General features: G+C 48.0%; 1 protein-coding gene across 1 annotated transcript in view; it reads right to left on the bottom strand.

Annotated features, from left to right (window-relative positions):
* ATP2C2 (ATPase secretory pathway Ca2+ transporting 2) overlaps positions 1–11,774 on the bottom strand; it is a 28,381-nt gene extending 16,607 nt beyond the window's left edge. The window contains exons 1-7 of the mRNA XM_086620686.1: positions 11,701–11,774; positions 11,373–11,526; positions 4,345–4,455; positions 3,063–3,179; positions 1,157–1,246; positions 1,039–1,074; positions 884–945 (exon numbers count right to left, since the gene is read on the bottom strand). Coding sequence (XP_086476812.1) covers positions 884–945; positions 1,039–1,074; positions 1,157–1,246; positions 3,063–3,179; positions 4,345–4,455; positions 11,373–11,471 — 515 coding nt within the window. The 5' untranslated portion in view covers positions 11,472–11,526; positions 11,701–11,774. The remainder of the gene's footprint in view (positions 1–883; positions 946–1,038; positions 1,075–1,156; positions 1,247–3,062; positions 3,180–4,344; positions 4,456–11,372; positions 11,527–11,700) is intronic.
* Positions 11,775–12,524: the final 750 nt, after the last annotated feature.

Genomic DNA, 12,524 nt, shown 5'->3' with positions numbered 1-12,524 from the left:
CGCTTTAAATAATGAAATGCAGAGTCTTTAACCTATAAAGAAGCTTTTTTAAAGCCAGAATTACCACTGGCATTTCAATATCGTATTAAAAATACAGCCTTTCAAGAGGTTAGATGCTTATGGTGTCATACCCTAAACAAATAAAGAACAAGCAGTGGCATTTGTAAGATCTGAACCTGGGTGAACTTCAGACCAGAAGACGACCCCCTGCTGCTTTTGCAGTGCAAGGTTTCTCTGAGCCCCACAGCTTGCTTGTGTTGGCCGTGACGGAACGGATTTGCAACGACATAAATAGGAAGGGCGTTTTCTGTAACCTGAAGCACCAATATGGAACATCAAAGCAGCCAGGGAAGCAGTGTCTGATACACCCTAGGCCTGCTCCACGGGCAATGGCACGACTAAAAGTGCCGAAACACCTGGTTGGTGCTGGTGTGCCCGTGCCCAGCACGAACATACAGCGATGGGCAAGTGTGGATGAGGAAACCCAGCCTGTGTGCACCTCCACACATAAGCCATCTAGTGCCGATTTCCCAGGGGCAAAACTACCCTAAAGCCAAAAAAAACACTCAAGTGAGGATTTTCCTGCAGAGGGAGTCATCGACATAGAAGAGGCTGCACAGACCCTTACGCAGGGCACGGAGCAGCACATTTTTGGGACCCTCCTGTCTCTCACCATTTATTCAGTTCCTCTGGGTGCCTACTTTACAGTTCAGAGTTATTTCATCCCCTTTCACTATGTCTTACAGTTGCACCCACACATGGTGCCAACCCCTCCAGACACCGGGTCAGGTCCTCATTACATGTGAAGTAATTTTCTTCACCCATCGGTTGTGCCCTCATAACCCAAACCCTGCAGAAACCCACCGACCCAGGCAGCCCTCACCAGTTGCACTCGGGGGGTACCAGCTTGTTAAGTTCTTCCAGAGATTTTTCCGAGCGATATTCCTTTTAAAATGAGAAAGGAGAAGAAAGTCCAGTTACAGAAGTGAGCTCACCCACGACAGCCCTGGCTACGGAGCCACGCTCCGGCCGACGTACCTGGATGAAGGCCACGGTGACCACGATGAGCACCGCCTGTGAACAAAGAGGCATTACAGGTGTGGGCACAGCAGTTCCAGAGAGCGAAAGGTTGAGCTGCAGGAGAGGTACCACCTACCATGGCGATGCTCGCGGCGTCCTCATATTCTTTGGTGATGACGCTTACCAAAGCAGAAGCCAGCAACAAGAGGATGAGGGGATTTTTAAACTGAAAAAATATTTTAAAAGATTGCCATATAATGTTAAATATGGAGCTGCTGAAGCTGATCTGATCTGGCCTCAGATCTCATCAGAAAGGACTAGACCTGGTTTTGCTGCAGGGACTCTCCTTGGTTGTGACAGCAGCACCACTCTGCCCAGACAGAACGGGTGCAGTACCTGTGGTCAGGCTGGTGCCAGTCTCTGCACCCATCCGGGAGCTGGACAGCATCAGGGACCAGCAGGACAAGGCTCACACCAAAAGACATGAGATTCCTCTCTTTTCACTTGCTTGCACAGGCAAGGCTCACCTTTACAGACATGCAGAGCAGGATTGAATCTAAAAGCTCTTTGGAGCCAAGAGGTACAAACAAAAACTTTATTGTCTTTAGAATTTGAAACCAGAAATCCTCTTTCCTTTTTTTCCCTTTTTTTTTTTTTTCCAAATTAATCTGCTAAACTCTGCACTGGACCTAGTGTTGCAGGAGTCAGATCCTCATTTTTTTTCACTTTTAAACACAGATTTTAAGGACGTTTCTCCTACCTGAGAAAGTTACAGCTCTCTTCAGCTACTGTGGGAATTGAAGTAAGGGAATTAAGTCAGGCAAAGACAAGATTGTGTGTTTTGGGTAACGAGCATGGTGATGCACGGCAGGAAAGCTAAGGTTTAAATTTATTCCTTGCTGAAGCAAAAGGTGAAAATACCTTCATTTCTCTTTAGAAAGACTGAGACAGAGGGAATGTTTTACAAAAAGAGCAGCTGGAAGAAGCCACTACAAGCGTCTGCTAAGGGACAATGCTCAAGTGCAGAGGTGGGAGCGGTGTGGGACTGCAGGCAGCAATTCCAGAGAGACCAATAGATTGTGGAAGGATCAGAGAGGCACTAAAGAGTTCCTTGGGTGTCCCCGTAGGAGAAACAACTTGTTAAGGCTGAGCAGAAAAAAAAGCACCATTTCACTTTTTCTTAAAAATAAAAGAGTCCTTGAAGAGATTTAGTGATGACTGCAAAGTGCTTAAAGAATATTGATCACATACATAGGAAAAAAGGGATATCCCATGAAATAAAAGTAAGGTCTTTCAAAGCAACTAAAATCTTCATGATCCAGCTAAGCAAGACAAAAAATCAAATTGCTGGTTGAAAATAAACAAAAAAAGACCCTTCTTGTTTGGTTAAAAGCTCTAAAAGAGAGGCGCACGATGCATTAAACACTGATGAGAACCAGTTAATAAAAGCAAAACTCAAGGATAACTCGGCTGGGGAAAAGAAGACAAAAAATACCACCTGCCTGGCTTTTTGGGGCAGTTTGAAATAGTGGATCTTCACAGCCAGTGGCACCATGTATGAATATATCCGTTACTGATGTCTTGCTAATAGACACTAACATGCACCTGAGCCCCACAACTGCCTCCGCTTTTGTGGGAGGTTCAGGTCTGTCCTTCACTGGGGTAACTGAAATCAGAGCGGCTTTCAGCTGCTACTGCTTTTCCTCAAACCTTTCATGATTTTATCACTTGCCTTAAAGGGAATAAATATGCTCCAGAAACCAGGTCACTGATTTACTGCTTTTGATTTGTGGGCTGTGTGGAGATAAAAAAGTTTATTTTTATTTTAAGATGTTATCTTCACATTAAATGACCCCGTGTCTGAATCTCACAGTGGCTTTCCTGAGAGAACAGACAGTTTCTGTATCTGGAGCACACAGCCTGTTCCAAGGCTGAATCCCTGGAAGGAGAAACCCTGAATATTTCAATGTAGAGACATGCTCAGGCCAACCCAGCCAGGGTTTTTTTGCCAAGAAATGAGAATCTGTGCAGAAAATCCTTACCTGGTCTAAATATTTCTTCCATATCGGCTCTGTATTCTCTACTGAAAATTCGTTCCAGCCATGTTTTAACCTGCGCTGCAGCACAGAAAACTCAGAGAGTCCAGTTTGTATATCAACCTACAGGGAAATTTAAAAAAAAAGAAAAAACAACAAACATCACACACTGTAGAACAGTTACAGAAAACTGCTTAAGGCAAAGTTATGTTAAAAAACTGTAAGCAGACTTGGCAAGATATTCATGGTTCAGTTCCCCACAAAAAAAATAAAGCTATCCACCGTTTAACTGTTCAGGTATTTATTTTTGTTGAACTATAAAACTTCACCATCAACCATCACAGAAACACAGAAAGCAAACACAATTTAATACCCGCCCCCCGCCCCCCCGGTATTTCCACGAGTGAGAAACCATATAATAGATGACAAATTAGAAATCTAAAACAGTAAAAGAAAGGGTTGATTTCTGGTTTCACTGTACATTTAAAGAAAAAAATAGAAATAAAAATACTCTTGCAAAATTTAAAGAGAACAAATGGAGAAGGAATAAGATCTATTTTGCCTGGATTTAAAAAAATAGCAAGCTCAGACAGCAAAATATTGCTAAGCATTGTAGCTTTCCCTGGTGATGAGGACTCAGCCTTTCTAAATTTCCATCTGTTTTCCATACGGGGGGTGAGGCGTGAGTTATAACATCAGATTTACTTTTCCCAAGGGCTCTGTGGGGGCCAAAGGTCTCAGCACTTTTGCTGAACTGGGTGATGGCTACAGCTTTGCTGTTTGCTGGGGGCGGGACGGTGAGGTCAGTTTCTATCTAACAATTCCAGCTGCCAGCAAGCCCTTGAGAAGTTGTCCAGGGCAATAAAGGTGATGAGCTTTGCCTCTGAAATGAAGCGCTGCGTGCATTTGCACAGCATTTTCCAAGGAGCTGCCGCCAATTTGAGCAGAGCAGCTGTGCAGGCTGCGCCTGGGGCTCCTCTGGCAGCCTTGGCAGGGCACTGCCAGGGCTTTGTTTTCCAGGTTGGACAATTGAACCCTTTCACCTGCGGCTCACAGAGCCGCTCACGCCACTGAAATCCTTCCCCAGGACAGAGTGAAGTACAAATGCCCGATGCCGAGCCTTGAACACGGCCAGCGTGAGGACTCATCCCACATAAAGGCAGAGGCACTGGACACTCCAGGAATTTGCACGTGAAACCAAAGACCAGTTTTGCTGCTCAGTCTCTTCCCAGAACCACCTTACACAGACTGCATTACCACGGTCACAAAGGCCTGGAAAACCCCTTACGTTTAAAGCTTTTGCCAAGTCTTCTTTATGGCATTTACACGCGTCCTTCGGGGGCAGCACTGCCACCTCCTTCTCCTGCTCAATTATTTTCAGCTCACACTTCTCCTGGGTCTGAGGAAATGAGATAAAGCAGTCATTAGGCAAGAGCCCAGTTAAAAGCATTTCAGCATCTCTTTGCTTCTTCCCTTATTCCCATTCCCTACCCTCCCCTTGCCAGCTGTGCAACTTCAGTTGGCTAAAACGCTCCCTAAATCACAGCCCTTTATACCATTCACTAACTAATCCTCGTTACAGCCTCGCAGCCAGGTGCACATTCTTGCAGTGGAACAGAGGTTATCAGGAGCTGGGTTACCAAAAGCAGCAGCACACGCCACTGCCGTGCTCGGAAAAGCGTGCTGGGCTCTGCTCTTTGCAGGTATCCTGCCCGAGCTGAGCATTTTTTCAGTGCCAGTGTCTCACAGCTACATGCTCAAAGCTCAGAGCAAGGAAAAAACTTTTTCTCTTGTTAAAGACAGAATTCATGAACAGCAAACTGAGACAGAAAAGTCCCTGAGCCAGTGGAAGAAAGGAAAATTCTCTCCTGTCTCCACAGCTGCTTTCCTCCGTCGCCGGCTCTGCAAACACCTCTGAGCATTCAAACCCTTCCTGCCCCATCCAGGCTGCCCTGAGCTCCCAGCACCCAGGGACTCATCACCCTGACCTCTCTTTCTTTTTGGGATTCCCTGTCTCCTTTTCCAAAATGCTTTCCAGAGCAGCAGCATCATCTGAAACCTCAGCCAGGCACGTGACGGAGGCGGTGTGACCGCTATTGCAGGGTAAGTACGAAGAAGGAGAAACCTCACCCTTCCCAAGGGATGGGAGAATCTGTTCCCATTTGCTTTCATTCACAAAGCACAAGAGCACAAGTTCATTAACAGAGGGATCCCGAGAGCGCACGGTGCTCAGCCCCCGGCACAGCTCAGCCCTGCAGCCAGCTCCTGCTCGGCAAGGTGCGAGGAATTTGGCACCAGCTCCTGGCTACCAGCACCCCGGGGGGTTTGCTGGGGGAAACCTTCAGGTCCGGCTCATCAGTACCTGAGCAAGGGTTTGGAGAATGTCAGAGGTGCCTGAAGTGGTATTTGGAGAATTAGCCCTTCTATGAATATTCAGGAGGTTTCTAGGAACATCCAGTGTTTTGCAATCTAAAGCCTGAGATAAATGCAGAGAATCTCCTTGGCTGTTCGCTCATGCCTGTGCACAGAATTGGTTTCTGTCTTGTGACTTCTGGAGAGCTGGTAGCAGATGAGATAGGAGCATCTCTAAGCCCTGCTCCTTAGAAAGGCTTTGGGCACTTCCACGAGTTTCAGCCCTCTCTTTATGGCTGTTTAGTGACCCGCAGCACAGCTGCTAACGTGAGATACCAGCGCCAACCTGCTCCTGGCAGAAACGCAGAGAGTTTGCTGTGATCCCTTCCTCTGTGCAGTGCTCATCTGAAGCCGTTTCATCCCAGGAACAACCCACCTTTCCAAAACCCCAGCAATTTGCCCAAGATTTCCAAGAATTCTCCTGTTTCCATACATCCCTCACACTTGTGACCACATTTTGCCCAAAGAAGCTGCAGTATTTCTCCACTGTTTTGAGGTGTACTAGCACCGAGCATCACCCTTATTTCAACTTTTCCTTAACAGACATCCCTGGAAGTAACCAAAAAGTCCTTCCATGTTTAAAACCAACAATTTATTCCTACTTATGTAAACTCATCAGTTCTCTAACTTTGTTGACTCCCAGACACCGCAAGGCCGAAAGCCACCCATCCATCCAAGGAGAGGGGAGGAATTGCTGGGAAGAAAATACAGGGCTGTCAGGTACCGAAACACACCTCAAGTTAATCACTGTGCTGGTCTGATTCATGCAGCTTCTACAGGCTCCTCCGTGCTGCCCATGGCACGTGCAGGTATCAAGGCACAGCATTGCCTCAAAGGAGTTTAAGTTTTAATTAAAGGAGCTGGAGGGTGAGACAAGACCCAGGCACGAGAGTAACGTCCCTACAGTCCCCCAGAGGCAGCGGGGGAAGCCAGGGCCTGGCTGTATCCCTAATATTTAACTTCAACAGGCACGGAGGAAACGAATGACAAAAGCACATGGATGTGCCCGAGCCGCACACAGCCAGCGCTGGCACGAGTCAATGGAAACGCTGGCAGCTCCGTGCTCCTTACTGCCATGGGCTGTTGCAAAATGAACAGCTTTATTGGGACGAGTTAATTTGCATTGATTAGTTTACACCTGTAAGTAGTTTCCCCTGGATGAACGAGGCACAGCTTTTCCTACCAGACAAACAGCTCCAGCACAGGTTGGAAGTGCATCAGTGGAGCCTCATCTCCCTCCTCCTCTGCAAAGTGCTGCTGGCGCGGAGCCCCTTTGCCTCTAAACCCATCCCACCCCGCGTCTGTCAGGCACCAGGCAACGTCCTGAGCAAACCTCTTCATGAGCTAACCCCTCCTTGCGCTGTACTTCCTTTTCTATTTACATCACAAACCAGATGTGGGCTGCCAACATCATCCATTTACATTTTTAACCTTTATCCTTTAGACGTGACTCAAGCGCAAGAGTGCACGACTCCATTACAGCAGGGCAGAGAGAAGTGTAAAAAAAAATAAAAATTATTAGTTTATCTCTTTCTTTGCAAGATGCGGAGATACTGGGGGCTGTAAGGAGCAGCTGGTGGTGGCCAGGAGCCCGCAGCTGCCTGCCCAGCACCCCCAGGAGCCCGGCCAGTGCTGCCGGTACCTGCGCTGCTGCCTCCGCATCCCTCGCTCCGAAACAATCCATCAATTGTTGCGCCCGGCAGCCCGTGCGGGAAGGAAGAAAGCGTGGGGCTTTCTGCAGAGTACACAGCCCTTTCTGTGTGCTCTGGCAAACAGCCCAAAAGATCAGTTCTTGGGATTTCCCCCCCACCTCTGCCTTTACTGAGGTTTTGCATATTTTTTTCCCCTGTTTTAGATTACTTTGGACCAGCTAATGTATTGTAATCTGATCAAAAGTGGGCTGGGTTACTTAGTCTAACAAGAAGCCCTTTAAAGCACGAAGCAAATAAAAAAAGAAACTCCCTTCTTTTATATTCTTCATCCTTACTAAAAGAAAGAAATCAAACCATTCCCTCAAAAGCCCTTTGCATCCCTTTTTTTTGGGCGTGTGGCACGCATTGGACCTGCATTTCAGGGGTGCAGGAAGCATGTGGAAACCAACCCAGAGCAAACCACAGCCCTGCAAGCGAGAGGCTGCCTCACTGGGCTTCCTTACCCGAGCCCCCAGTTGTGGTTTCAGCTCTTCTCACAGGGTTTCTCGCTCCCCCATCATGCATCTATTGCAGAATTGCAGACTTTCTACATGCAACAAAGCCTCTGGTCTCCCTGCTTGCAGATATAAGCCTCAAAACAGACACTCTGATTGTTCACAAAGCCAAGGGTTTTCCAGAAAAGCTGCTTTAAAATGATTCCCCAGATTTCTAAATTGCCCTCAGGGGTATGTGAGGGCTGACTCAGGCTGGGTGGGCAATGCCCAAACCTCGGGCTCATTGCTCCCAGCTGTACATCCCACTCCCCTCACCCCCATTGCTCTATTGCTTCTGCTCAAACCTGGCTTTATTATTTACATTTTTTTAATTAAAAAGAAAATATCTCCCAGCTCCCTTTAACCTAAAGCAAAGCCCCTTGAGCTCAAAGATGGCATTGCCATCGCTGCAGGAAAACGCCATCACTGCAGCTCCACAGCTGACAGTGATCCCAGCTGAGAAACCTCCTTGCCCACCCAAACTAGTTCCACCCAGGCCAAAAAAAAAACCCAAACCCAAGAGTTTAAGGCAACTTCTTATATAAGGTCTCCTGGGAGGGAGGTGCTGCAGCCCTCAGCCTAAAAACCTGTGGGTGCTGGAAGGAGTTAACTCCTTGCCTGCTGGAAGATTTCATAAGTGAGAAATTGAGTTTTGAGAGACTGAAAATACATGAGTGTGTCAGTCTGTGTCACTGCTGTGCAGAGGCAATCCCAAGGTTTGCCTTTTATCCCATGGAAGGAAAGCTGAGGCTTTGAGCAACCTGATCTAGAGGAAGGTGTCCCTGCCCACGGCAGGGGGGTTGGAACTAGATGATCTTTAAGGTCCCTTCCCATCCAAACCATTCTATGATTATTTGGTTTTGAGGGCATATAAAAAAATAGGTTCCTGCCTGATACTAAAACTATTCTGATAAGAGTGCTCTGCATATCCAGGAGCAAACGGAGCCTGTGAAAAGTCTCCAGGAGATAAATGTTCATTGGTGTGAAACCTGAAATGGCAAAAAAGCCTCGGCCCAAACTGGAAGAGTAATTTAGCCCTGAATGTAGGACAGGGCTGGGAAATGCCCATACTCTGTCTCATGGCTGCTGAATCTTGAATGTATCAGGTGTTGTGGGGGAAGAGATCAAAAGGAGATTTGGTGAGGAAAAATGGAAGAATTGCAAAGGAAAAGTCCTGGGAGCTCTGAAACTCTGAAGATCTTAATGCACTAAAATCTACTACCCAGACATGCCTGGGGTAGAAGCCGGCTCTTTCTAAAGCCCTAAATCTCAGCAGGTCCCTGATGGGCTGGCAGCAGATCTCTATGACGAACTCTTCGCCCATCCTGATGCTCTCTGAAACCTTAAAGGTGCTTCCCTCTTGATCTGGGATTCAGTTATTTTGGGATGAAGGAGGCAGAAGGAGGCCTGTGCCTGCATGTATGGCTCCCGCAGGGCCGGGGCCGAGCATCACCAGTCCCAGAGGCAGCATGTGTGGAATTGGAGGCCAACCCCAGTGCGGAGGTGGACAGATTGCCCTGGATGGTGGTACAAAACCCACCCATCTCATCAGGTTAAAAACTATTGGGAGTGGAGGGCTGCAGCCCCCTGGGAAACCTGTCCTTGACCGTGCCCATTGGGTGCACTGGGTGCCACAGGAGTGACCCGGGTACCTGGACAAAAGGAAAAGGAGATGTGACCCACACAGTGCCCAGGGTTTTTTTTTCACTTTCAAACACACATGGTACACACACACACTTGGATGCTCAGAATAAAAATCTTTGGATGGTCTTCAGATTTCTGCAGGAAACACATGGTTTTCATAAAACACAAACCGGCACCACAAAAATTCCCTGTGATTCTGAATGGGCCATTGTAGGAAAAGAGTTGAAACTGTATATGGCAGAGTCTAGACACAGGCTGTGCCTGTGCTTTGCTGTGAAAGCAAAGTGTTCTGCCCTCTCCAAGTGACACCATGGCCTGGTGAGCTGGCCATCACCCCGCAGCTACCAGCAATGCAGCTTTTCCTTCACAACCCACAAGTTGTCCATTTATCCTGGCTTGAGTCCCATCAGCTCACCTGGACTCACATCTTTAAGGCCCAGGACAACTTTTTGACCAAAATACTAAAAATCTATAAGATTGAAAGTGCTCTGCAACTATTTTCAAGAAGCAAAATATCATCCTTAGAGGAAATGTGAGTCATTTACCAGCCTACACCATAATCTGAGAATACGTGCTTTCTTTTATCAAGTTCCTGTTGTCGTTTTGCATTGCTGCCTACTCCTTACGCCTGTGCCAAAACGCCTTACCCTGGCCTTTTATTGTAAATGCATCACGCTGCATGGACTAGAGCTAAAATTCAAGATGGGTTTATATTGGGAAGTAAATATGTAGCATCATTTATTTTGGCGCAACACAAATGGAACCACCAAAGAACAAGCCAGACTCATTGCTGGTGGCGTCCTGCCTATGCACGATCAGAAGTCTCGGCTTCTCATCAAAGTGAGGTTACAAACTTTCTGTAACCTCAAAAAGATCTTCCTTTCTTGGGATTTTGAGCTGTGTTTGAACAGTGTAGAGCAGCATCGCACAACGCACTGCGTGGTGCATGGGGTAAGAGTTCAATGTCTTATTGTCTTCTCCCTGTAGCACCGACCAACCCCCATACCAGAAAGACGAGACTCAGAAGAGAGCAGAGGATTAGCTGAAATGACATCTGAGAAAAGACTTCAGTCAGACGGTCACAGAAAAGAACACAAATATTTCGAAGTGTGTGGATGGTGCTTGTTGGCACGGGACTAAGGGCCAACCTCGCATGCTGAAGGAATTGGACAAATCATGTCTATGTGGGAGGAGACCCAACCAATCTGTCATGTGGGAGAAAAAATGGGTCTTGAGTAATGGCAATCCCTGTGCTGAGCAAATGTGATAATAAGACATAATCATAGAATCGTTTAGGTTGGAAGAGACCTTGAAGCTCATTGAGTCCAACCATAAAGATAATCCCAAACCTGAAGGTTTTGTGGTGAAAAAAGGAGAACAGCAAATGTGCCACCTAAACCACCACTGGCCACTCTTCGGTCTGTCTGCACCGAGGAGAGGGAGTGAAGGGGGGAAGGAAAACAAATCAATGTTCATACATCAGCATTTTTCAAGAAAAGAAAGCATTATTTCAAAGTGGACTCGACGGGTCTGAGCTAAAGCTCGTCTCAGCCATTCACTACCAGTAATGACTCCAGCAACAGAACAGAGGACAGCCCAAGGGGTCAGAGCCCATCCACCCACTACCGGCACTGGTGGCCCATGGTACCCTGGGGACAGAGAGCACCTCACTCCTCATTCACCCTCCTGCTGGGACAGCGTTTGCGTTTTGTACAAGCCCTGCAGAAAGCCTCACACAGCATCCATGGCCCGCACAGCCATTGCTCTGCTACGTGTTTTGGTCACTTGGAACCTCCTCAGAGCTGAGAACTACGTTCCTGACCAGGACTTTGGCCTGAGCTATACGTCCTGGGAGTATCGCATAGAAACCAGTATCCCCATCTCACCCCGCTGCCTGGTAAACATCATTAATTTCGTTCCCTGTTGCACAGGAACGACTCGGCTCAGCGAGAGGAGAGCCCAGCGGCAGCGATATCAAGTTACCGGTGGGACAAAGCAGACAAAGTAGACAAAATTAACCCCAATTACACAAACTATTTCAGCAGGTCCAGGCAAGAGGCACAAGCAATCCTCACCTCTTCTTCCGGCTCGCCGTTTCCAAGGGGCTGATATTTCTGCGTGAAGCGGAAAAACGACTTTTTCTGGAAGAGTTTGGCGAAACCTCCTTCTACCATCTTCGCCGCACGGCGGTGGGAAGCGCCCCGGGGGCCACCGGGACGGTGCCACCCGCTGCCGGCAGCGCTGGCTCGAATTCCCCTGCAAGCACAGGGCTATGGTTACGGGAGGAGAGGTTTACCTGCCGCCAAGTCACGCCTTCGGCCGCCCATAAAACCCTGCCGGGGAAAACCTGCCTGCGTTGCAGACCGTGGCTGATGGAGGAGTGAGGTGGCCCTACCTGTGGGCACCTGAAGAGCAGGTTGAGGTCTTGCAGCTCTATATTTTCCTCCGCCCTCTGAAAAATTGTTGCGGGAGGAGCGTCGGCGGGCGCCGCATCTCGGGCGGGCAGGGAGGGAGGGCGTTGTGCCGAGGCCACTGCGTGCAGAGGCAGGACAGGTTACACACACCGCCGAGCCTGTTCGTAAACTTCCAGGCTGGGGAAATCCTTCTTGAGAAACGCTCCAGTCAGCACAATGCTGGTATTTATAAGTATTTGCAGCAGGGAGAGGGCACGAAGGCGTGATGTGTGAATTTGTGATGCTCGTTTATTAAAAAAAGACAGTATTTCATGGGGAGCGCTTTCATGGTGGATCTCAGCACAAGGCTGAAGTTAACCAGTTACATCCTTTCTGGAGATTTATAGCTGCCTGTCAGGGAGCTTCGTGCTCTGGTTTGCACCAGAACACCTACATCCTCCCCCAGGCATCATGACTACAGGATTCACTTAGGCTTAAATTGTCTCTAAGGTGTAAACTCTGAGACTAAGATCCTCCTTTGACAGTAAAAACTGCATTGAGGGAATAAATGTCATTCCCCATCAGAGAAAAACACGTGCAATTTTCTGCAGGAAAACAGTTTTCTCCTAGGACATCCAGATGCCAACTTCACAGCTCTGGAGCAGTGAAGGTGGTGACATCTGGACCATGATGGGGCCAAGACCCCAGACTCTCACCTGTGTGACAGCCCAAGGTACCCAAAACCTGGCCAACTTCCATCAAACTAATGCTTTCCCACGGAACACTTCAGCATTGCCTATTTGCACCTCCCAGGTCCCACCAGCTCTAGCAAAA

This window comes from Tauraco erythrolophus, chromosome 15 (assembly GCF_009769465.1).
Source record: "Tauraco erythrolophus isolate bTauEry1 chromosome 15, bTauEry1.pri, whole genome shotgun sequence".
NCBI classification, from domain to species: Eukaryota; Metazoa; Chordata; class Aves; order Musophagiformes; family Musophagidae; genus Tauraco; species Tauraco erythrolophus.
Note: the sequence above shows the minus strand (reverse complement) of the source record. Positions and strands in the feature narration are given on the sequence as shown.